Below are 26,784 nucleotides of genomic sequence, written 5' to 3' on the forward strand. Positions count from 1 at the left end.
GGGGGATGTTACTGAGCAAAAGAACGAGGAAAGAACAGAGAAAAACGATTTGTGACTTTTTAGCCACTAAGCAGTTCCCTAACGGGACGGCTTCCACATCATAGCTATGCTGTCAGGATAACTGATATCCTCTTATGTGCTCTTCTGTTTGGTTAAAGTGAAATAATTATTACCACCATGGCCTTTGCAGGCCAAGGTTTAAGTCTGCAGCTATTCAGAATAATCTGCCACCTCAGGAGGCAAAAGGTGATTTTGAAGCCAAATATATTACCTCCAATGAGAGAGTAGAGTCCTGTCCAGTGGTTTAAGAGACACCACAATGGGGAAGAATAAGATAGCAAAAGCAACCACTTGGCTACCAGCCCAATGGTGAATGTCCTGCCTTTGACAAGAACTGGGCCTTTCTTATTCCACTAGTTTTACTTTGTATAAAGACCAAAGTCAGCCTTGCAGGCTGACAGCCTCTCATCACCTGGTCTTGACAGTATCCCGTGGAATTAAAAAAAAAAAAAAAATCCAGCATAAAACAGATCAGAGGGAACAGCAATGCCACCATGACCTCTCAAGGCCATAAGCCAATCTGATCTCAAAATCAAGTGCTCTGATCTACAAAGCCACTTCAGAGCTCTTCGAAAAAGAAAAATGTCAACGCTGTTGTCAGTCGGGAAATTGAATTCAAGACATTATCCAGTTCTGGGAAAGGTCCTCTAGGCAGAACCTAGAGTATATATGAAAGGGAAAAGAACCTGCTCATCCAACCAATAATGCTAATTATTCTACGTTAAGTAGAAAACCAGTAACGCTAGAAGTTAGTGCTGGCTTTATTTTCAATGTAAACAAACAAAAACTAGTCAAATAAATTGTTCAGGATTAGGTCAGTGGTTTGGCCTTCTTTCCCCTCCTAAAACAAAAGCTGAGCAGAGGAGGCAAGGCCTGGGAATGAGATGGCCTGGCATCCTGGCTCTCTTAGCACACACAAGGGTGATCCTGGGCAAAGGAATCACAACTCTAAAACCCTCTGGTTCATTAGTTGTAAAACGAGGCTTCTGAGATAGATGAAGAATTCCTTAGCCTTTATCGGTATCAAGTTCTGTGGAAATAAAGAAAAGTCTATCCCTGTTAGTTATATTAGCTTACATGAAAATCCATAGTTATTCTGAACACATAGGTCCAAAGTTCAAAAATGAAACTACTTTCTCTAAAGCAGAAGATTCCAAGGACAAATGCTTGGTAATTTCTAACATCAATTATCAGCATCATTATTTTTATTTGGGAGGTTGGACAGGGGTAATAAAGGTTGTGTTCTGGAATAGAAGTAACATAATCCTCAACCATACAAATTTTCTTTAATAATCTCTACCCTAAGCAAACTCTTGCTTTAGACAGGACAGAAAGTTGCCTTCAGATTCAACTGAGTAGAGTTAGGGTTGCTTCTTACGAGATGTGCCTCCATCTACAGGAATGACGCTCAATTTATTGGACTCAGCTTCAAACAGTGGTGGGAGTCAAAGATTCTACCTAACATTCTTTCACCAACTGCCTAATATTATGGAAAAGTAATACAGAGTTATAGGGGTTGGAGCTTCATGGTTCACAAAGATGTCAAGAGTTACCAGTTTTCTAAGACATGAATTGTCTTTACCTGAGACTTAAGGTTGGAAATTATACTAAGGTATACTCCAAAGTTCCAGAGGTCTGATAAGTATTTTTTAACAAGTCACTTACAATCTCTAGCTCACAAAATTTAGTAGTATTAGGGGGGTGGGATTTATGAAGACCATTAGACCTCAGATAGTTCTGGAAGTTAATAACTATGATTTATGCAGACAAATGACTTCACTTTGGTTCAGAAGACAAAGAAAATGGCCATGTGCAGCACAGAAGGGCATTAGTGGCAACCATTACTTAATATGCAGATGCAATTTACTTATAACCAAGCAATATTTTATACACACACACACACATATATAAAATATTGGTGGCTGTTTATATATACATACATATGTTTATGTGTGTGTATATATGTATATATAAACAGCCACCAAAACAGTTTTTTTTAATCACTCCCAATTGTATATTCCATTCTTTGTAAGTGGAAAAGGAAAGCTAATTCCAAGTGATCATCAAGATATAGTTTGCTTATATCTAATTGTTACTACAATTTTAAAACAAACTGGCCAGGTGCAATGGCTCATACCTGTAATCCCAGCACTTTGGGAGACCAAGGCAGGCAGACCACCTGAGGTCAGGAGTTTGACACCAGCCTGGCCAACACGGTGAAACCCCGTCTCTACTAAAAATACAAAAATTACCTGGGCGTGGGGGTGTGCACCTGTAATCCCAGCTACTCGAGAGGCTGAGGCAAGAGAACCACTTGAACCCAGGAGACAGAGGTTGCAGTGAACCAAGATCACACCACCGCACTCCAGCCTGGGGAACAGAGCAAGATTCCATCTCAAATAAATAAATAAATAAATAAATAAATAAAATAAAGGATACAATGAACACATGTATGGCTAAGTTGGAAACCCATTTCATGTTTGGGTTTTGATTTCTTAAAACCATTTTGGGAAAAAGAAAAAGAATGTTATCTTTATTATATGTATATAATAAATACAACTTTCTTTATGATTCTGCAGAGTAAAATAAATGCTTTTCAGTAAATAATAAATGTGTATAACCACCTAGTTTATGCATTCCATTATATGGAATGAGAATTCCAACCTATAAAGTGCTTTTACATTTTTCATTACAAAATCTAGTTTTGGATAGCATGGCAATAGGCATCCAACACCATAATGGTATAATGGATAGCTGCTTTTTTTGTTGTACTATATTACTATCAAGCATAAATATTCAAATTCTCCTGAATTAACTGTAAGGCATATATTGAAATAAAATGGAATTTAAAATATAATGTACTTTGCATCAAAGCAGACAGAGTTACAGTAAGGCCTTAAAATAACTTTTTTATTAGACTTAATTTTTTATAGCAACTTTAAGTTCATAGTATAATTGAAGGGTACAGAAACTTCCCAATTATCTCTTGCCCGCACACGTACATAGCTTCCAGCATTATCAACATCCCCCACCACAGCAGCACATTTGTTACAACTGATGAACCTACACTGACACATCATCACCCAGAATCCACAGTTTAGTTTAAGATTCACTCTTGGTGTTGTACAATCTATGGGTTGGACAAAAGTATAATGACATATATTTACCATTATACTATCAAACACAGCATTTTCAAAGATGAATGATGTATAATGATGAAAATATATAATGACATGTAATTAGTCATCTGGTCAGTATTTATCAGTGTCACAAGTTATTCTTATATATTTCTCTTACCCATCACCTCTAGGTTAAAAAATGCATAAGTAAATTTAGTTTTATTTAAGGTCCCTAATTTTTAAGACAAACTAATTAAAGCAAAATGGAAATACAAAGCAAGCCAGAATAAACAAATTCTAGGGCCAAAAAGAACCTTGGTTGAAGATCTTTAATAAAGCCATACCTTCTCATTATGTTACTTTTACATCTTCCTTCAATTTTGATTTAATATCTAGATTATAGGTATATTGGCTACTGTATTTACCCTGCCTGACCTCCAATAATTCTCTAAGGTAACAAAAAAGCTCCCTAGAAGGACATAGCACAACTGATACTTTATTTGGAGTTTTTCAAACTGGCAATAAACAATGACAGCATAGGCTTAACGCTGCCATGTACAGAAGCCAGGCAACTCATGATTGGTCAAAGTCAAAAAACGGGGTTGGATGTTACATTCTGTGACTTTCTATGATGTTACATTATCAATCTTCACATGCAGTTCTCATTCATATTTGTGGCACTCTAATAAAATCCCACAGCCCTCAGTCCCCGAAAGGTCCTGGAAGAAACATCCAAATTTCCTGGAGAGAAACATCTACCAAATGCTATACTGTCCCCCAAATTAAAAAATAATCTTACACACATTCCTTTTTAATTTGTTTATTCATTTATTTTTATATTAGTTTTATTTTTATATTTATTTACTCTTTAGAATTTTATAATTTAAATTCTTCAGAAGATCACACAGAAAATTCTCCTACTACTTATTAGCAATTACCTTTTAATACTCTACAGAAGATTGAGGACTTGGATTATAATTTATTGGAATAGAGGTAAATATTTAGGTTATCAACATATTCCAGGCATTTAACTAACATCATCCTTCATAATTAAAAGTATATCCCTAAAGTAGTGTTGATGTATTTCACAGAAATACTTAGCCTTAACAATTTTCAGTATAGGCAAAAAAAAAAACAAAACGGTGGGGGGAAACCCAGAAAGAAAGCTCTCCAAATTCTACATTTTTATGGTGAGCATATTAGCATTAAATTTTAAATTAGCAATAGCCTGCAGTAGAAACTGATGCACAGATTAGACACAAACTGTAGAAACTTAAGTCAAAAGTAATGAGAGGATTTTGGAGACAGGGCAGAACAAGACGGCCAAACACAAGGCTCCACGAATCACCCCCTCCTGCAGGAACACCAAATTTAACAACTATCTATATAAAAAAGTACCTTCATAAGAACCAAAAATCAGGTGAGCACCCACAGTACCTGGTTTTAACTTCCTATCACTGAAAGAAGCACTGAAAAGGGCAGGAAAAACAGTCTTGAATCACCAACGCCACCCCTCCCTTATCCCCTGGCAACGGTCACGTGGCACAGGAGAGCACAGAAATTGTAAGACAATGCATTGAATTCAGTGCTGCCCAGTTACAAAAGAAAGCAAACCTGGCTGAACTGACCTGACACCTGCCCACAGAGGGAATATTTAAACCAGCCCAAGCCAGAGGGTGAGCACACATCCCAGTGATCGAACTTCAGTTCCAGCAAGCCTCGCCACCATGGGCTAGAGTACTCTGGGGTTTTAAATAAATATGAAAGGCAGTCTAGGCCACAAGGACTGCAACTCCTAGGCGAGTCATGGTGCTGGACTGGGCTCAGAGCCACTGGACATTCAACTTACTGAGACACCAGTCAAGGCAGCTGAGGAAGTACTTGTGCCATCTCCAACCTCAATTTCAGGCAGCAGAGCTCATGAAAAGAGATCCCTTCCTTCTGCTTGAGGAGAGGAGAAGAGAGAGTAAAAAGGACTTTGCCTTGCATCTTGGATACCAGTTCCCCCACTGTAGGATAGGGCACTGGGCAGAGTCATGAAGGCTCCATTGCAGGGCCTAGCTCCTGGACATTTCTAGACAAAACCTGGGCCAGAAGGGAACTCACTGCCTTGAAACAATGGACCTAGTATTGGCAAGACCCATCATCTGCTGACTAAACAGCCCTTAAGCCCTGAATAACCAGCAGTGATACCCAGATGGTACCCCGTGATCCTTGGGTGAGACTCTGAGACTTGCTAACTTTAGTTGAAAGTCAGCACATTCCTAGGTAATGGTGGCCACAAGGAGAGATTCTTTCTGATAAGAAAAGTGGGGGGAAAGTAAAGCGGACTTTCTCTTGCACCTTAGGTACCAGCTTGGCCACAGAAATTGGAGTACCAAGCAGGATGTTGGGGTCCTCAATTCTAGGCCTTGGCTTTTAGCATTTCTTTACCAGTTCTGGGCCAGCAGGGAGCCCAGTGTCCCAAAGGGTGAGTCCCAGGCTGGCACTATTCACCACAAACTGACTTAAGAGCCCTAGGGCCTTAACTGAACACTGGTGGTAGCCCGGCAGTATTCTCCATGGGCCTGTAGTAGTGGTGGTCATGGGCTGAGGCTCCTCTGCCAGTAGAAATGGGAAAGCAAGGTGGGAAGTACTGTGTCATCTGGTTTGAGTGCCAGCACAGCTGCAGGACAACAGAATACCAGAAAGACTTCTAAGGTTTTTCACTCCAGTCCCTAGCTCCTGGATGGTACCTCAGTACGCACCTGGGCCCACAAGAACTCACCAGCATGAAGGGCAGGACACAAGCCTAGCTAGCTTCACCATCTGCTGACTGTAGTGTCCCAAGGCCTTGAGGAAACATAGTATCTGGTAGCCAAGCAGTGTTTACAGTGGGCTGGCGTGAGGTGAGATCTAATGCTGTGCTTGCTTCAGTTCTGAACCAGCACAGTCCTAGAGGTGGTAACCACAGAGAGTCTTCTGTCACACTACCTACAGCTCCACATGGCTCAGAACAAACAGAGAGACTCCATTTGTTTGGAAGAAAGTAAGGGAAGAGAACAAGAGTCTCTGCCTAGTAATCCAGAAAATTCCTCTGGATTTTATCCAAGAACACGAAGACAGTACCTCTGCAAGTCTGCAAGAACCACAGTGTTACTGAGTTTGGGGTGTCCGCTAATGCAGATACAGCTTAGATCACAATGTTCAAGTCCTTTCAAATACCTGGTAAGCCTTCCCAAGGAGAATGCGTACAAACCAGCCTAGGCTTGGAAGACTACAGTAAATACCTAACTCTTCAATGCCCAGACAGATGAACATCCACAAGCATCAAGACAATCCAGGAAAACATGATCTCACCAAGTGAACTAAATAAGGCACCAGGAGCCAGTCCTGAAGAAACACAGATATGTGACCTCTCAAAGAATTTAAAGAAACTGTTCATAGTAAACTCAAAGAAATTCAACATACCACAAGGAAGGAATTCAAAATTATATCAGATAAATTTAACAAAGAGATTGAAATAATTAAAAAGAATCCAGTAGAAATTCTGAGTTGAAAAATGCTACTGACATTGAAGAATGCATCAAAGTCTTGTAAGGCAGAACTGATCAAGCAGAAGAAGGAACTAGTGAACTTGAAGACAGACAGGTTATTTGAAAATACACAGTCAGAGGAGACAAAAGAAGAAAGGACAAAAACCAATGAAGCACACCTACAGGATCAAGAAAGCCTCAAAAGGGCAAATCTGAGAGTTACTGGCCTTAAAGCAGAGGCAGAGAAACAGATAAGGGTAGAAAGTTGGTCAAGAGGAAGAATAACAGAGAACTTCCCAAACCTAGGAAATGATCTCAATGTCAAAGTACAAGAAGGTTACCGAATATCAAGCAGATCTAACCCAAAGAAGACTATCTCAAGGCATCTAATAATCAAACTCCCGAAGGTCAAGGGGAAAAAAAGGATCCTAAAAGCAGCAAGAGAAAAGAAAAAACTAACATTCAATGGAGCTCCAAATATGTCTGTCTGGCAGCAGATTTTTCAGTGAAAACCTAACATGCCAGGAGAGAGTGTCATGACATATTTAAAGTGCTGAAAGAAAAAAAAAAAAAAAAAACATTTACCCTAAAATAGTATATCTGCTGAAAATATCCTCCGAACATAAAGGAGAAATAAAGACTTTCCCAGACAAACAAAACCTGAGGGATTTCATAAACATCAGATCTATCCTACAATAAATGCTAAAGGCAGTTTTTCTTTTTCTTTTTCTTTTCCTTTTTTTTTTGGAGATGGAGTCTCGCTCTGTCACCCAGGCTGGAGTGCAGTGCTGCGATCTCAGCTCACTGCAACCTTTGTCTCCCGGGTTCAAGCGATTCTCCTGCCTCAGCCTCACAGGTAGCTGGGATTACAGGCGCCTGCCACAACACCTGGCTAATTTTTTATATTTTTAGTAGAGATGGGGTTTTGCCACATTGTCCAGGATGGTCTCAAACTCCTGACCTCAAGGGATCAGCCCACTTCAGCCTCCCAGAGTGCTGGGATTACTGGCATGGGCCACCATGCCCAGCCTGGGAGTTTTTCAATCAGAAAGAAAAGGAAGTCGATGAGTAATAAGAAATCAACTGAAGGTACAAAACTCACTGGTAATAGTAAGTACACAAAAAAATGCAGCATATTATAATACTGTAAATGTGATACATAAAATACTCTGATCTTAAGGAGAAAGACTAAAAGATGAACCAACCAAAAATAATAATGACAACTTTTCAAGACATAGAAATTATAATGAGATATATACAGAGACAACAAAAAGTTAAAAAGCAAGAGGCTAAAGTGTAGAGCTTTTATTGGTTTTCTTTTTGCCTCTGTGTGTTTTTGCCTATGCAGTGTTAAGTGGTTATCAGCTTAAAATAATAGGTTGTAAGATAGTATTTGCAAGACTCATCATAACCTCAAATCAAAAACCATATAACATACACCTAAAAAATAAAAAGGAAGAAATTAAATCATACCACAAGACAAAATCACCTTCAATAAAAGAAATGAAGAAAGGAAGAGAAGACCACAAAAGAAGCAAAAGACAAACAATACAATGGCAGAACATATCCTTACTTCTCAGTAACAATGGAAATGCACTAAACTCTCAAATCAAAAGACACAGAGTGGCTCTGAATGGATAAAAAAACAAGACCCAATTTATCTGTTGTCTACAAGAAACACACTTCACTTATAAAGATACACATAGGCTGAAAATAAGCGGATGAAAAAAAGATATTCCATGGCAACGAAAGAAAAAAGAGCTGGAGTAGCTACACTTGTATCAGACAAAATAGATTTCAAGACAAAAACTGTAAGAAGAGACAAATAAGGTCACTATATAATAATAAAGAGGTCAACTGAGCCAAGAGAATATAACAACTATAAATATATATGCATTCAACGGTAGAGTACCTAGATATATGAAGAAAACACTAAAAGTCAGGAAACAACAGGTGCTGGAGAGGATGTGGAGAAATAGGAACACTTTTACACTGTTGGTGGGACTGTAAACTAGTTCAACCATTGTGGAAGACAGTGTTGCGATTCTGTAAGGATCTAGAACTAGAAATACCATTTGACCCAGCCGTCCCATTACTGGGTATATACCCAAAGGATTATAAATCATGCTGCTATAAAAACATACGCACACGTATGTTTATTGCGGCACTATTCACAATAGCAAAGACTTGGAACCAACCCAAATGTTCATCAATGATAGACTGGATTAAGAAAATGTGGCACATACACACCATGGAATACTATGCAGCCATAAAAAAGGATGAGTTCATGTCCTTTGTAGCAACATGGATGAAGCTGGAAACCATCATTCTGAGCAAACTATCGCAAGGACAAAAAACCAAACACCGCATGTTCTCACTCATAGGTGGGAATTGAACAATGAGAACACATGGACACAGGAAGGGGAACATTACACACTGGAGACTGTTGTGGCATGGGGGGAGGGGGGAGTGATAGCATTAGGTGATATACCTAATGCTAAATGACGAGTTAATGGGTGCAGCACACCAACATGGCACATGTATACATATGTAACAAACCTGCACGTTGTGCACATGTACCCTAAAACTTAAAGTATAACAATAATTTAAAAAATTTAAAAAAAAAAAATACCCTTGAAAAGAAAATTAAAAAAAAAAAAAAAGAAAACATTAGAGACAAAAAGAGAGATAGACTCCAATACAATAACAGCTGGAGACATCAACACACCACACTCAGCAATGGACAGATCCTCCAGATAGAAAAGTAACAAAGAAATATCACACTTAATCTACACTACAGACAAAATCGACCAAACAGGTATTTACAGAACATTTCATACGAAGGTCACAGGATACACATTCTTTTCCTCTGCACACAGATCATTATCAAAGATAGGTCATGTTAAGTCACAAAGCATGTCTTCAAACATTCAAAATAAGTGAAATCATATCAAGCATCTTCTTTGACCACAATGGAATAAAAATAGAAATCAATAAAAAAAAGAATTTTGGAAGATGTACAAACACATGGAAATTAAACAATATGCTCCTGAATGACCAGTGGGTCCATGTAGAAACTAAGAAGGAAATTGAAAAATTTCTTGAAACAAATGATAACAGAAACACAACACACCAAAATCGATGGGATACAGCAAAAGCAGTACTAAAAGGAATGTTTACAGTTGTAAGTGCTTATATAAAAAAAGAAGAAAAACTTCAAATAAACAACCTAACAATGCATCCTAAAAAACTACAAAAGCAAGAGCAAATGAAACATAAAATTAGAAGAAAAACGATAATGAAGACCAGAGTAGAAATAAGTGAATTTGAAATGAGAATACAACAGATCAATAAAACAAAAAGATGTTTTTTTTAAGAAAAAAAAGAAAAACAAAATTGACAAACCTCTATCCAGACTAAGAAAAAAGGAGAGAAGATCAAAATAAATAAAATCACAGATGAAAAAGGAGACATTATAACTGATACTACAGAAATTCAAAGGATCACTAGTAGCTACTAGGAGCAACTATATGCCAATAAATAGGAAAATCTAGAATAAATGGGCAAATTCCTAGAAATATTCAACCTACTAAGATTCAACCATAAAGAAATCCAAAACCCAAACAGACCAATAACTAGTAATGAGATCAAAGCCATAATAAAAAGGTCTCCCAGTAAAGAAAAGCCTAGGACCCAATGGCTTCACTGCTGAATTCTACCAAACATTTAAATAAGAATACCAATCCTACTTAAACTCTTCCAAAAAGTAGAGGAGGAGGGAACACTTCCAAGCTCACTCTGTGAGGTCGGTATTATCCTGATACCGAAACCAGACAAAGGAAACATCAAAAAGAAAACCAAAGCCAATAGCCCTGATGAACACTGATGCAGAAATCTTCAACAAAATACTAGCAAACTAAATTCAACAACACATTAAAAATATCATTCATCATGACCAATTGGGATTTATCCCAGGAATGCAAGGGTGATTCAACATATGCAAATCAATCAATGTGATACATCATATTGCTAGAATGAAGAACAAAAACCATATGATCACTGCAACTGATGCTGAAAAAGCATTTGATAAAGTGCAACATCCCTTCATGAAAACCCTCAAAAAACTGGGTACAGAAGGTACATACCACAACACAATAAAAGCCATATATGACCAACTCACAGCTAGTATTATTTTAAATGGTGAAACACTGAAAGCCTTTTCTCTAAGACCTGTAACACAACAAGGATTCCTATTTTCAACACTGTTATTCAACACAGTACTGGAAATCCTAGCCAGCGTAATCAGACAAAAAAAAAAAGAAAGAAAGAAAGGGTTTGCAAATTGGAAAGGAAGAATTCAAATTATCGTTGTTTGCAGATGATATTATCTTGTACTTGAAAAAACTTGAAGACTCCACCAAAAAACTATTAGAATTGATAAATTCAGTAAAGGTGCAGAAAATCAACATATAAAAATCAGAAGCATTTCTACATACCAACAGTGAACAATCTAAAAAAGAAATCAAGAAAGTAATCCCATTTACAGTAGCTACAAAGAAAAGTAAATACCTAGAATTTAACTTGACCAGAGAAGTGAAAGATCTCTACAATGAAAACTATAAAACATTGATGCAAAAAATTGAAGAGGAAACAAAAAAATGGAAAGATAATCCATGTTCATGAACTGGAAGAATCAATACTGTTAAAATGTCCATGCTACCCAAAGCTATCTAAAAATTCAATGCAATCCCTATCAAAATACTAAAGACATTCTTCACAGAAATAGAAAAAAAATCCTAAAATTTATATGGAATCACAAAAGATCCAGAACAGCCAAAACTATCCTAAGCAAAAAGAACAAAATGGAAGAATCATATTGCCTAACTTAAAATTATAATACAGAGCTGTAGTAACCAAAATGACATGGTAATGGCATAAAAACAGACACTTAGATCAGTGGAAGGGAACAGAGAACCCAGAGGTAAATCCATACATCTACAGTAAACCCATTTTCCACAAAGACGACAAGAATATACATTGGGAACAGGACAGTCTCTTCAATAAATGATGCTGGGAAAACTAGATATTTATATGGAAATGAATGAAACTTGACCCCTATCTCTTCCCATATACAAAAATCAAATCAAAATGGATTACAGACTTAAATCTAAGACCTGAAACTATGAAACTATTAACAGAAAATATTGGGAAACTCTCCAGAATACTGGTATGGGCAAAAATTTCTTGAGTAATACCCCATAAACACAGGCAACAAAGTAAAATTGGATAAATGGGATCACATCAAGTTTAAAAGCTTCTGCACAGCAAAGAAAAACACAAAGTGAAGAGACAACCCACAGAAAGGGAGAAAATATTTGCAAACTACCCATCTGACAAAGGAGTAATAACTAGAATATAAAAGGAACTCAAACGCTATAGGAAAAATATCTAATAATCTGATTTAAAAATGGGCAAAAGATCTGAATTGAAATTTCTCAAAAGAAAATAAGCAAATGACAGGCTGGGCACAGTGGCTCACGCCTGTAATCCCAGCACTTTGGGAGGCCGAGGAAGGTGGATCACCTGAGGTCAGGAGTTCGAGACCAGCCTGGCCAACATGGTGAAACCCCATCTCTACTAAAAATACAAAAATTAGCCGGGCATGGTGGCATGCGCCTGTAATCCCAGCTACCCAGGAAGCTGAGAATTGCTGGAACCTGGGAGGCAGAGGTTGCAGTGAGCCAAGACTGTGCCACTGCACTGCAGCCTGGGCCACAGAGCAAGACCCCGTTTCAAAAAAAAAAAAAAAAATACACATATATACACACACACACACACACACACACACACACATATGTATGTATGTATGTACAAATGACAAACAGGTGTATGAAAAAGTGCTCAACCATTGACATTCTTCACAAAATCAGAAAAAACTAACTGAACACATGAAGCTAGAGACTAGGAGGGTAGTTACCAGAGGCTAGGAAGGGTAGTGGGGTGAGGGGAATGGGAATGGTTAATGGGTACAAAAAAAACGGAAAATGAATAAAACAGTATTTGCTACACGACAAGGTGACTACAGTCTAAAATAATTTAATTGTACATTTTAAAGTAACGCAATGAGTATAACTGGATTGTCTGTAACACAAACTATAAATGCTTGAAGTGACGTACACCCCATTTAACCTGATGTGGTTATTATGTACTACATGTCTGTATCAAAGTATCTCATGTAACCCATAAATATATATACCTACAACATACCAAAAAAATTACAAACAAAAATATTTTTTAAAAAGTAGTGAGATGTACATGAAGAGTCAAAATAATGAGACACAGATACTAATATCAAGACTATTGACTTTTGATACTAAAATCTGGATTTGGTAATGTTTGGAATGTGCTCTACAATGATTATATAACAAAGGAGGAAAAATTGCTCCAAAAAGAATTATATAAATAGAACAAAAAGGGTTTCAATCAAACAGAGCTGAAAATGAAATAAGAAAGCTGGTTTATAAGCCATAAGTCAAACTCTATAGCTGTCAGATAGTTGTGTCTATTTATTTGGGTAATACTGAACTAGGGTAAGGCATGGACTCAAAGCGATGATATTTAATTAGAATTATGAAATATACAAATTGTATCCAAGGATTGACAGTTATTTGTGGAGTTCTTTGTATCATTTCATTTCAGTTGAGGTTGGGCACAGGGCCATAACCCTAGAATCCAAATTAGGGTACAATAAAAAATTGTAACTAATCTCTCCTCAAGCATACGCAATTGAAGCTGCAATATATATTTTGGTTTTAATTTTAATGGACGTGAAAGGAAAAGTAACAAAATGGGAGCACAATGAATCAGAGTGACGTCTGAAGCTAATCTTTAGAAATGGTGAGGACACAGGAAGTCACAGATAAAGATCCAGCCCACACCACTATGATCTCTATCTTCCTAATTTAAGTCTAGAGCGACATCTACTCTTTAGAATTGGAAAATAAAAAAAGAGCTGATCTATGATTATTGACTCCAGCCACGCATACACCCTCCACTTTCTGTTTTGCCCAGGCTGAAGCTGAAAAAAATTACTCCATTTTAATATGAATTTATTTATGTCTGGAAATGGGTGAAATAATAAGATATCTTTGCTTCTAAAATATTAACTCTATGATACAGTACTTTTATAATATAGTCTCTCTTTTTAAAAAGAATCTTTAAAAAATAGAACCACCACATACAATTCTCATATACCTCATAAAAAATGAATACGAGACGTTGAAAAGCACTTACCATGAAAGGAAACACCAATAGAACAATTAAATTTGTTGTATAATCATGTGTCTCAAACTAAATATGCTATAGGAATAATTTACCTTCACAAGGCAGGTTTTTAAAAAAAAAATTCCAGGAAATTAGGAATGAGAGTTAGTGAACTACAAGCCACCAATGAAATATCATCTGACTTCAGCTGCACTATTTGATTTCCAGGAGCTCCTTTAGAGCCCTTTATTTACAAGGAGGCTAGGGCTCCTCTGGAGTATAAAACTGAAGATATGAGATTGATTGCTGAAGAAGTCAGTTTTAAGGATACTTTTAAAATGCAATCATTGCAGCCACAAAATTTAAAGAAATCATACTTAAGTGTTTAGTAAAAATTAATATTGTAACACTCACCAGCACACTAAATCAGAGGGTTAAAGTCAGAATATGAATACTGTCAGTTACTTTTCTACAATACTTAAACTTCATTCAATTATTCTTCAACAGAAATGGGAAGGGAGCTTCATAGAAAAAGTACACTCAAATGGATACACTGAAAAAACAATTGGAATCCACTGTGAATTCAGATCATTTACAGGGAGAAATAAATTATGTAAGTCTAAAAATCATTGTAATGTTATATTCAAGAGTTCCCAGTTCAACTGTAAATTGATAGAGATTTACATAGTTTCAATATTAAAATACAAATAGCAAGATTGTATTTTTTGAGGGGGCAATGAGCTCAAATTAATAGAAAGATGCTTTAAGTCTATTCCAAAGAGTGATTAATCATAGTATTTTTTGTATGAAACATGCTACATGAAAACAGCATAATCAATCAGAACCAGCTTTAGAATCAGGGTAAGTGGCCTAGGCCTGGCCCTGGGTCTGCCATGCAAAGGACAATGGTACCTTGGACAACAGGACTGCTCAGTGTGTGAGCACAGGAGCCAGGCAGTAACTGTGGATGGAACAGAGAACTCTTAATGCCTTGGTGAGCTGATCATATAATCTCTAACTTCTAAATTTATGATTCAGGGCGAAGGAGATAACATCACTGACCAAACTGATTCTGCAATAATACTTTATGTTGGCTCATATACTAGGAATAGGACCTATATAATAAATAAGAGCTTGATATATTTATATAGTCAAGATTAGAAGCAGGACCTCCTGGCTGTGTTAAATATGCCTTACATTTATTAACATAATAATCACATGAAAGAAAATATGGTCATGTGTCACATAAAGACACTTTGGTCAAAGATGGACTGCATACATGACAGTAGTCCCATAAGATTGTAAGGCTGTTATGTCTTTTGTACCTTTTCTATGTTTAGGTACACGAACACTTACCATTGTGTTAAAATTGCCTACACTACTCAGGACAGTAGTAGCAATAGGCTACATCGTATAGTATAGCCTAGGTGTGTAGTAGGCTATACCGTCCAGGTTTGTGTCAGTACACTGTATTACGTTCGCACAATGACAAAATTGCCTAACGATGCATTTCTCAGAACGTATCCATGTCATTAAGTAATGCATACCTGTACCAAAATGCTTTCTGGGCCCACTGATGCAGGGACTTCTTAAATGGGAGATAAAACCTCTAACATTAAATATACCAGATTATTCAGACCATAAAGAGTGTCCATATTTTTATCCCTTCTTTCACTCCCCAAAGTGAATGCCAGCAATAAAATCATCCAGAAAGACACCACTCTCAGACTTACTGAGAACTAGATATACACAGTCACGACAAAAATTTTCATCATGTAAGGCGTATTCTTTATATTGTCATTCAGGTTTTTAACTTCAGTTGCAAGGAAGTGTAATTCTCTGTCATTAGAGATCATTGAAGAATAAAGTAAATGCTGCTATTACAGCTGAAATCATCGAGCTGAGCACCTGCTCTGAGATCATGAGTGAGGGATACACTGCTGAGGTCTGATTGTTCTTCACTTTCAAGAATGTTCTGATTCCTCTTGAAAGACAGTGTTTAAGAAAAATTAAGGTAAAACTTAATTAAATGGCAACAAAGTTGACATAGATTGTTGGGATGGAAATCAAAGATTCGAAGTAAGCTAAATTTTTATATTATTATTATTATTTTCTTCTGCCCCCCAAAAATCTGCAGGAAAGTAGTAAGGTAAATTTTTAACAAGGTCTTTAGGAAAAACAATTTAGGTCAAGTGAATTCTTTGTCTCTAAATGGGGATCATTTGTTATTAAATATTCTGTCTAAAATTCACAGCAATGCCTAGTACAGACCAGAAACTCTAAAATGTATTAAGGTATAAATGTAAGGATAAGTAAGTGGGGAAAGACCTCATGCTAGTTAAAAAGTTAGATATGATGTCAGGCACAGGGGCTGATGCCTGTAACCCCAGCACTTCAGGAGGCCAAGGTGAGAGGATCACTTGAGCTCAGGAGTTTGAGAACAGCCTGGACAACATAGTGAGACCTTGTCTCTACAAAAGAATTAAAAAATTAGCCAGGCATGGTGGTGCATGCCTGTAGTCCCAGCTACCCAGGAGGCTGAGGTGGGAAGATCACTCGAGTCCAGGAGTTCGAGACTGTGGTGAGCCATGATTGCGCCACTGCACTCCAGTCTGGATGACAGAGTGACACCCTGTCTCAAAAAAAGAAAAATAAACATTGGATATGAACACAGTTTCTTCAGGGGTCACTGAGGATCCCCCACCTTGACTGTTACTTGAAATACTTATTTTCAAGTACTGCAAAATAGGGATGGACAAGAAAATGAAGAAAAATTCTGAAGCCTTGAAAATGTAAATGTGGACATGATAAACTGACAGTCCCAGCAGGTTCCTAAGTAGAGGACTGCCACCAGAAATTTACCTAATAGTAGGGCACAGTGGCTCACGGCCATAATCCTAACATTTTGGGAGGCCGAGGCAGGTGGATCAACTGAGGTCAGGAGTTCAAGACCAGCCTGACCAATAAGGTGAATACTAAAAATACAAAAATTAGCCAGGCATGGTGGCAGGCACCTGTAGTCCCAGATACTCAGGAGGCTGAGACAGGAGAATTTCTTAACCTGGGAGGTGGAGGTTGCAATGAGCTGAGATCACACCACTGCACTCCAGCCTGGGCAATGGAGTGAGACTCCATCTCAAAAAAAAAAAAAAAAAAGCCAGGAGCAGTGGCTCCCGCCTGTAATCCCAGCACTTTGGGAGGCCGAGGCAAGCAGATCACGAGGTCAGGAGATCGAGAACATCCTGGTTAACACGTTGAAACCCCGTCTCTACTAAAAATAAAAAAAAATTAGCCAGGCGTGGTGGCGGGTGCCTGTAGTTCCAGTTACTTGGGAGGCTGAGGCAGGAGAATGGTGTGAACCCAGAAGGCGGAGCTTGCAGTGAGCCAAGATCTTGCCACTGCGCTCCAGCCTGGGCGACAGAGTGAGACTCTGTCTCAAAAAAAAAAAAAAAAAAAAAGGAAAGAAATTTACCTAATATTTCTAAAATGGATATAGAACCAGCAGGTAAGATGCTTTTGAGAGGGAAGACTAGAAACACAAGGAAGTATAGAATTGCACATATAAGCACCCGAGCAATCTTATCTTTTCACTAGACTTAAATGTGTCCACAGTGGGTGGGATGGGAAGAAAGGTTAAGCGATACTAAAATAAGCCACTTACTGCTGTCCACGCATTTCTTTTGCACCGGGCACACAGCCATCCATCACAGATCTCATGAGAAGGAATACCATAACAACCTATAAAATAATAGTATGTATCCATGCATTAGGTCTTTTTCACCTTTAAAACATTGCAGATCTCAGTACTGAAATAAATAAAAACGGGACACTAGCCTACCATACTGTCTTGATTCTCACTGTATAGAACAAAACATAAGCAAGGTGAATGTGAGTCTTACTGATAACTAACACAACAGTTATAGAGAATACTTATGGAACATCTTGAAGGGTAATAAAATTTTAAACTGTCAAGTCTACTAATTTGTTCACGCACAGACATCTTAAAATAAGTTGCAATCCATGGGGCAAAGTTTAAGGAAATGTTAAAAATCATACAATAAATACATTTTAACCTAATATTTTTAAATTAATATAATTTAAAATTACTTCAAAAATTAAGTCTAACTACCTTTAACCTCAATGATAGGGCAAATGCTGCAAATTCAGAGTTAGCAATGAAGGAGTATTTTCAATTCAATTTGTCTATTCAGTTCACGCCTGACCGAAAATAACTATCTAAGGTGATGGCTGATGACGCAAATATACATAGCAATTATGTGGCATCAAGGAACACATGTCACTCTGACTTCTTGAGATAAGAGAATTTTGAAATATTTAAATGAGCGATTTTTAATATTTCCGATATTAAAACCCCCTCCTTATAAGAGGGTTAAGATTTAATGAGTAATTTTTGAAAATTTCTATAACATTTGAGATGAAAACAAAATAACAGAAATGTAATTTCCCAAGGAAAAAACCTATCACAGTTAACCATGTCCATGAAATAATGAGTTAAAGCATATGTGTATAAAATAGTATGGCTACACTGCCTAGCTGCTACATTCAGGAATCAGATTATATCCCAATTATTTTGTGTCCTGGTGCTTTACCTATTGTATACACATAATAATGTAAGGTGTGTGTGTGTGTGTGTGTGTGTGTGTTACAGATTGCCTTCAATACAAGAAGAAGATGGCTATGATTATATTTCAAGCAGATAGCATTTAAATCCCTTGAGGAAGTAGATAGTATCTAATTAATTAATAAATGATAGACGAGGAAGCTGTTTCAACCGTAATACAAAGCAATTATTACTCTGAGTTAAATATAGAAACTAATATCTATATTATAAACCATTCAAACTACATTGACAGAGGACAGGCCATACCTAAGTGTGTTACTAGAATATGTGATTTGGTAAGATCTAGAATATTAAAATGCCTTGAAATAGAGTTGTAGTATATGAGATCCCTTTTACATATTTCATAGGATTTACATGGCAGGCCAATAAATATTTACGACTTACCCAATTGTTAAAAATAATAAATTGAGATAGGTGTGGAGACTATCTCAGTCCAGGGGTAAAACAACTGTAATGACTGTTCTCCCCTGGAATGCAACAGAGATCCCTATCCTCACGAATGAAAAAAAGTGAACTCAGTACAATTCTCAGAACAACCAAAGGAACATTCATTTCTCTTTTAAAAGTCTCAAAGAGAAACAGTCACCAATCAATATCAGACTTTCAAATTAAGTTTTTATAAACTAGATCTTAAAGTAAGTAAAATTCAAACATGTGAAAGGAACCCCATGAGGACTCCTCACCTGGACCCCAAACAAACAAACCAACAAAAAAAAACCAGACCTGCTCTCCACTGATACTACATGAAAGTGGTGAAAAAAGGATAAATATAGTAACTCATACTTTTACCAGAAGAAATGTGAAAAAGAATGATATAACCATTAAGAATGCCAATAGTCCATGCAACAGATCTGACAGGTTCCAAAAAAGTGAGAAATAAAGATGTGAAATGCTGAAAAGCCAGTGATTGATGAATTATAGATCCATTTACTTGCATGAACCCGTACGCAGCACTTTGCACAGGAAATCAGAAGACTTGTTCCATCCTCTTCAAGGAAGGCATTGGGTGGAGAATATTCTATATTTTCTTCACTATAAATAAAACACATCTCTGGTATGAGGGGCTTAGTCTTTCCTTCCGACGTAACTACTTCATCTAATTTTGTCTCCCATCTAGCATCATTTTCTTCATTGCTGCTATCTGGCTGAAAAACATAACGTTTCCACATGGGTGAAAAACATGGAAAAGAGCTCATCATTCTAGTCACTCAAATCCACTAACTCCTGTTCCAGACACTAACTTCTAACTTTTGTTCTTCCTGTTGTTCTCCTTGACCAAACTACTAGTTTTTTTTTTAATCAACATTCCACCTCAGACTTCCACCCAAAAGTTAATCTGCAGGAAAAGGACAATATTCTATATGTCTGTTCATATAAGAAAGTAACTGGCTACTAAAATTGCGTCTTTCCAAAATTAGCTCGTGGAAAGCATCAATTCTTTTGCTTCTTCATATGCACTAGAGTTAACAGATCTGTTTTCATTTACTGAAGAATCACACCTTGCTACACTTGAAGGAGTGTACAAAGACCCCAGTTTTAATCTGTGTAGCAGTATTAAGAGAGGCTTTAAGAATTTTTGCCTCATCACAGTATTTGAAAGCAAGTGAGAGATAAGTGGCACATGTCACTAAATAAGAAAGGATAATGTATCAAACAAAATTATCACCTCACACCAAAAGATATAAAAAAGTTTAGTATTTACTTGAAAGTATAAGTAATGAATTACCTTACAGATTTTATATTACTTTATGTTTTATACTGTATTATATTAAATCTCCACAAATCTTATGATTTTAGTTTGAATTTTTTAATTATTGAGAAATATAGAGATTATAATATAGAAATAAGAATCAGTAAGTAGTTAAAACCCAGAAATTTAATGACTAAAGGAAGAGAAAAAAAATGTTTGTCACTCACCAGTGCCACATTAAAAAACATGAAGGGAATAAATAATTTCCTCTGTTACAAAGGTCTGAAAATGTGAGATATCACACATTTTCTTGCTCTGAAATGTCTGAACAGAACAGTTTATTTTTATAAGGAACTCTAAGGCAGACGTAATCTTGAATAAAATATTTGCTTCTATAAATAAAAATATAACCCAAAACACAATGTTCATGTCAATATACTTCATAATATATTGTACCTTAAAACGAACCACATAGTTCCACCTTTACGAGATTCCTAAAGATCATTTCAACTGTTCGAGTGCTGAGGACTGTGACCCGCCATTAGCTGAGGCGCTATCAGTATAATATCTATGGAATGATGCTGAAAACAACATCACGCACAGCCAGCTGATGAGGATGAACTGGAAAATTGAGTTTGTAGTGAGTCTTGGCTGTGTCTTTTGCATGTTCCACATGGGAAGGTGAAAAGAGACACTTAAAATTTGGACCTAGGGCTGACATTTCTATCATTTGAGAATGACATTTTCAAACAAAAAAAAAACAGATTAAGTTCTCTCTTTGAAACCTTCTACTATTTGTAAGCTTTAAGTTCTGTGTTTCTTAGTAAAAGAGATAGCAAAGTTGAAAGTAACCCTCCCGTGAAATAAAATAAGATACTCAAAAAAGATTTGGGAGACCAAAGTGGAAGGATCGCTTGAGGCCAGGAGCTCAAGACTAGCCTAGGCAACATAGTAAGACCCAGTCGCTACAAAAATTAAAAAATAAATTTAAAAAATTAGGCAGGTGTGGTGGCTCACACCTATGGTCGTAGCTACTGTGGAAGCTGAGGCAGAGGGATCGCCTGAGCCAGAGTACAAGCCTGCACAGAGTCATGATTGTGCCACTGCACTTCAGCCTGGGCAACAGAGCACGACCCTATCTCAAAAGGAAAAGATGAAGTACTTTCAGAAAAGTGTCTCTCAAGGATGATGTAGAAACATTTGTGGTTCTATGAAAGCCATCAGCTACCTACGGATGTCTTCCTTCTTATGTGCAAAGGAAGCCCACAACACTTTACAGTGATCTTGTGGTATGTGGTCACACGGAAGGCACAGCAGTGAAGGGAACTATGACAGCAGGCTCCTTTACCTTGTGGTACGGCATGAGCAGAGTGCAGATGGCACAGTGCGGCTTCATCCTGGCCACTGTTGCATTATACTCTTGCTCAGCTGCGAAGTTAGGGGACTTCGTCTGCCAAAGATGGATGAGAGGTTTCGCCCAAGACTCTGTTTCTTCCACTTCCTCCTCAATGGACAGAACCTCAGGCAATTCTTAAGGGAGAAGGCAGGAAAATACCATGAGCATGGGAACCAGGGAAAATAATTACCCTGAGTACAAAAGCAGCAAACACTCCACAGAATCTGTGATATTAAGGCCTGAAACCAAACCTACTTTGTCTTTCAAATACATCCTGAGAGAGCCAGGATAAGGGAAGTTGCCTTATAATCCTCCTCAAGCCTCAAAGACTAGATCAGATCCCACGGCCAGACAACCACCCTCATTTTGTGACCCTCCTTATCCCTACCAGAAATAATTACACTGTTCCCTCCTTCCCACATTACTTCTTCCGTGTCTCTACTGCTACGGTAAAAGCTCCAATACTAAAATAAGTTTATGCGTATGAGATTATCTTCTAGTTATCAGAGGAATTCACAATCCAGAAACTACTTTGCCAATATTTTTACTTTCTTCATCTAACATTGTACACGGCTCAATAAAAGTTTAATTGGACTTCACTGAATTAAATTCTAGGTTCAAGAATTTATTACAATTAACATTTACAGAGCAGCTATAAAGTGCCAAGCAATATACTGGCATTACACGGATATAAAAGAAAATCCCTAGTCAGATCTTCTCATAAAATACCCCTAGAGGGTCAAGTCTTTAAAATGTATATTTCTTTTTCTTTCTTTTTTTCTTTTTTAAGATGGAGTTTTGCTCTTCGTGCCTAGGCTGGAGTACAATGGTGCAATCTCAGCTCACTGCAACCGCTGCCTCCAGGGTTCAAGCCATTCTACTGCCTCAGCCTTCTGAGTAGTTAGGATTACAGGCACCCACCACCACGCCTGGCGAATCTGTTTTTATTTTTAGGAGAGATGGAGTTTCACCATGTTGGCCAGGCTGGTCTGGAACTCCTGACCTCAGGTGATCCACCCACCTCAGCCTCCTAAAGTGCTGGGATTATAGGCATGAGCCACCGAGCCTGGCCTAAAATGTGTATTTCTTTACTCCACAAGAACAGCACTTTATAAAATCTTACAGAGCACCAGAAAAAATACAGAAAGACAAACATGTTAGAAAAATACTCTTCATGCATACAGCAGAGGGCAGTACATCAGAGCAAGTGGCCAGAATAAAAGCTGCACCCAGTGTCTAGGGCTGTGACACATTCTAAACATCTGCATGAGTAGCTTTCAAAGTCTGATAAATGAATACTGTAGAGCAATGTGCTTAACTACAAACCACTGGTGAGTGTGTTCCAGCTCTTGCCATGTTGACTTACCTGTTTTAGAAAAAGTCAAATTAGATTTGCACTGATGGCAAAACGGGAAAGACTGAATGAGACTGAAAATAATTCAAAATATGTCAAATGCCAACTGTAGCACAAAGAGTGGCATTATTATTATAATAATCACGTTATCATGGTTGTTGTTCTTATTATTTTTACAATGGAGAACATTTGGTATTCACCCATGGGTAGAGTATTTGAAAACAAAACAAAAGCTAAGAATCTTTGCCTATATTTGCAATGAAGTAATCTGACTCTAAATGTAAACTATTTCTCGTAGCACTTGGCCTCACCATAATAGCAAAGAGACGGCTAAAAAATTATTATAGCACAGGATATACTACAGCTAATTTTATGCATTTATGATTTAATACCGCACCTTTATATTTGGTTACATCCATGTTTGTGTGCATATGTTGTGACAAATTTTAACTTTTTATAATAGATTTATGTTTATAGTAGTAAATGATAAAACAGTCTGTATCTGCACATATTTTAAGCATTCATTTCTTTTTCTTAATTTTTTAAATATTTCTAGGCTACATGATCATTTGTGAGTCTTTTCAAATTGCTCTGAGTCTATGAGAAATGTTCTAAAGTATTTCTCGAAAAAAATTGCATGTAAGTAGACTCAAACAATTCAAACCAATGATGTTCAAGGAGTCAACTGGAATTGAAAGATAACCACAGTTCTCAAAATATGATCTGTGAACTCCAGGGGATGCACAATCCTGTTGCATGGAATCTATATAGTCAAAACTACTTTCATAATAACACCCGTGATTTGACTATGTTACCCATTTGAGATTTGTAACGGTGATACAAAAGCAGTACAGAGTAAAATTGTTGGTGTCTCAGCATGAATCAAGAAAGTGGCACCAGAGGAATCATTATATTGACTATCTCATACTTACAGAGGTAACAAAAAGGCAGTTTCTCTTAATAACGCCTTTGATGGGAAAAAAAGCATCAATTTTATTAAATCTGTGAAAAAAAGGAATGTATGCATAAAGTATTTCGGTACACACTGAAGTTCAAGAGTGGTCTTTAAAAAAGCACTTGTGCAATTAATTGAATTGCGGGTTGAATTACTTGCCATTTTCATGGGACGCCACTTTTTCCATGAAAAAAATTATTAGCAGACAAACTACAGTCATTCAGACTTGGGTGGCTGGCAGGAATTTTCTTGAAAATAAACAAAGAAAACCTGTCAATTTTTTAAAAAACAACTAGAGTATTTGTCAACAATGATAAAAGTCAAGCTTATGAGTCACAATTAAAATTTCTGGAAAATTTGTATCCACTATTGTAAGCTCAACAGATTCCAAATGCTTAAATCTGTCTCTGGTGGAAGTGATAATAATGATGGATGTAATTTTTTATATCATATAAAGAGATGCATCAACATCTAAAAGATCTGGATAACTCACATCGTTGTTTACTAATGCACAGTAGTAAAAATCATGCATGGATTAAAAAGCCACTTAAAATGCAAGACATACCAATGAACTTTCAGCTTAATAGAGTACAAAAAGTTCATTGATATGATTTTAGGTTCCACATTGAAACTAAACTACTGTTTGTCAGGTTTTGATAAAGAGTCAAAGAAGAATGTCCATAACTATCTAGAAAGGTTACTAAAATACTGCTTGCTCCCATTCCAACCACATTATCTGTGGGAAGCCAAAATTTTCATCACATTCTTCAATCAAAACAACATAGTGCAAGAGATTGAATGCAGAAGTAATAAAGAATCCAGCTGTCTTTTATTAAATCCAGTACTAAAGACATTTGCAAAAAAATATAACTAACATCTCCCCAACCTGCAGCCCCTGGTAACTACACCCTACTCTCTGCTTTTACAAGTTTGACTTTTTTAGATTCCACTTATAAGTGAGATCATGTGGTATCTGTCTTTCTGTTCCTGGCTCAATTCACTTAACATAATGTCCACCAGGTTCATCCATGGAGCAGCACATGTCAGGATTTCCTTCTTTTATAAGGTTGAACAGTACTGGACTGTGTACGCATACCACATTTTCCTTATCCATTCCTTGATTGATGGACACTTGAGACTGATTTCATATTGTAGCTATTGTGAATAATGCTGAATGAACATATAAGTGCAGATATCTCTTTGACTTACTGATTTCATTTCTCTTATATCCTTCGGACATATACCCAAATGGGGATTTCTGGATCAAATGGTAGACCTATTTTTAATTTTTTTCAGGAATCTTCATATTGTTACCCATAATGGCTGTACATTACATTCCCACCAACAGTGTACAAAGGTTTCCATTTCTCTATATCCTAACCAACTCTTGTTGTCTTTTTGATAATAGCCATTCTAACAGGGATAAGAAGTGAGGTTTTCATTTGCACTTTCCTAATGAGCTGTGATGTCGGGTGTTTTTTCATATAACTGTTGGCCATCCATATGTCTTCTGCTGAGAAACATCTATTCAGGTCCTTTGCCCAATTTTAATCCAGTTAATTGTTTTCTTGCTATTTATTTAAGTTCCTTATATATTGGCATATATATAAGGATATTACATATCCTTATATAATATCAATATTGGGAGATTGACAACTTATCAGAGATATGGTTTGCAAATAATTTCCCACATTCTGTAGTTTGTCTCTTTACTCTGTTTCTTTCTTCCTTTCCTTTGCAGAAGCATGTTTCATAAAATCCCATGTATATATTCTTGCTTTTGTTGCCTGTGCTTTTGGGGTACAATTACAACAAAAGCAAAAACTGACAAACGTGATACGATTAAACTAAAACGCATCTGCACAGCAAAGGAAACTATCAATAGGGTGAAAAGACAAACTACAGAATGGGAGAAAACTTTTGCAAACTATGCATTTGACAAAGGTCTAATATTCAGCATCTATAAGGAACTTAATCAAATTTACAGGAAGAAAAACAATCCCCATTAAAAACTAAACAAATTACATGAACAGACACCTTCCAAAAGAAGACATACATATGGCCAACAAGCATATGAAAAAAAGCTCAACATCACTCATCATTACAGAAATGCAAATCAAAACTACAATGAGATACCATCTCCACACCAGTCAGAATGGCTGTTACTAAAAAGTCAAAAAACAACAGATGAGAGCGAAGTCATGGAGAAATAGGAACGCTAACACACTGTTGGTGGGAGTGTAAATTAATTCAACCATTGTGGAAGACAGTGTAGTGATGTCTCAACCATTGTGGAAGACAGTGTAGTGATTCCTCAAAGAGTTAAAAACAGAAATCCCATTCAACTTAGCAATCCCATTACTGGGTAAATACCCAAAGCAATATAAAGCACATAAAAGTGCATGATAAAGACACACACACACATATGTTCACAGCAGCACTGTTCACAAGAGCAAAGACATGGAATCAACCTAAATACCCATCAATGATGGACTGGATAAAGAAAATGTGGTACCTATATACCATGGAATATTATGCAGTCATAAAAAAGGAGATTAATTTTCTTTGTGGGAACATGATGGAGCTGGAGGCCATTACCCTTAGCAAATTAACAGAAACAAAAAACCAAATACTGCATGTTCTCACTAAGTGAAAGCTAAATGATAAGAACGCATGGGCACACAAGCAGAACAACACATACTGGGACCTTTCAGAGGGTGAAAGGTTGGAAGAGGGAGAGAATGAGGAAAAATAACGGGTATTAGTGTGTCCGGAATTGCTGAGTTCTTG

The 26,784-nt window shown here is 37.0% G+C and overlaps 1 protein-coding gene across 10 annotated transcripts in view; it reads right to left on the reverse strand.

Moving 5' to 3' along the window:
* Window positions 1-26,784, reverse strand: part of KDM4C (lysine demethylase 4C) — a 416,633-nt gene that overhangs the window by 142,860 nt on the left and 246,989 nt on the right. For all 10 annotated transcript variants that reach the window (XR_009210974.1, XR_009210973.1, XR_009210972.1 and 7 more), the window contains 3 exons: window positions 21,638-21,819; window positions 19,531-19,744; window positions 17,619-17,695 (listed from right to left, as the gene is read on the reverse strand). Coding sequence is in view for 7 of the 10 variants with exons in the window: in XM_032138252.2 (XP_031994143.1) it covers window positions 17,619-17,695; window positions 19,531-19,744; window positions 21,638-21,819 (473 nt within the window). In the remaining 3 variants the exon portion in view is untranslated. The remainder of the gene's footprint in view (window positions 1-17,618; window positions 17,696-19,530; window positions 19,745-21,637; window positions 21,820-26,784) is intronic.

The sequence above is a fragment of the Hylobates moloch genome, unplaced genomic scaffold (assembly GCF_009828535.3).
Source record: "Hylobates moloch isolate HMO894 unplaced genomic scaffold, HMol_V3 SCAFFOLD_19, whole genome shotgun sequence".
Taxonomy (NCBI): Eukaryota; Metazoa; Chordata; class Mammalia; order Primates; family Hylobatidae; genus Hylobates; species Hylobates moloch.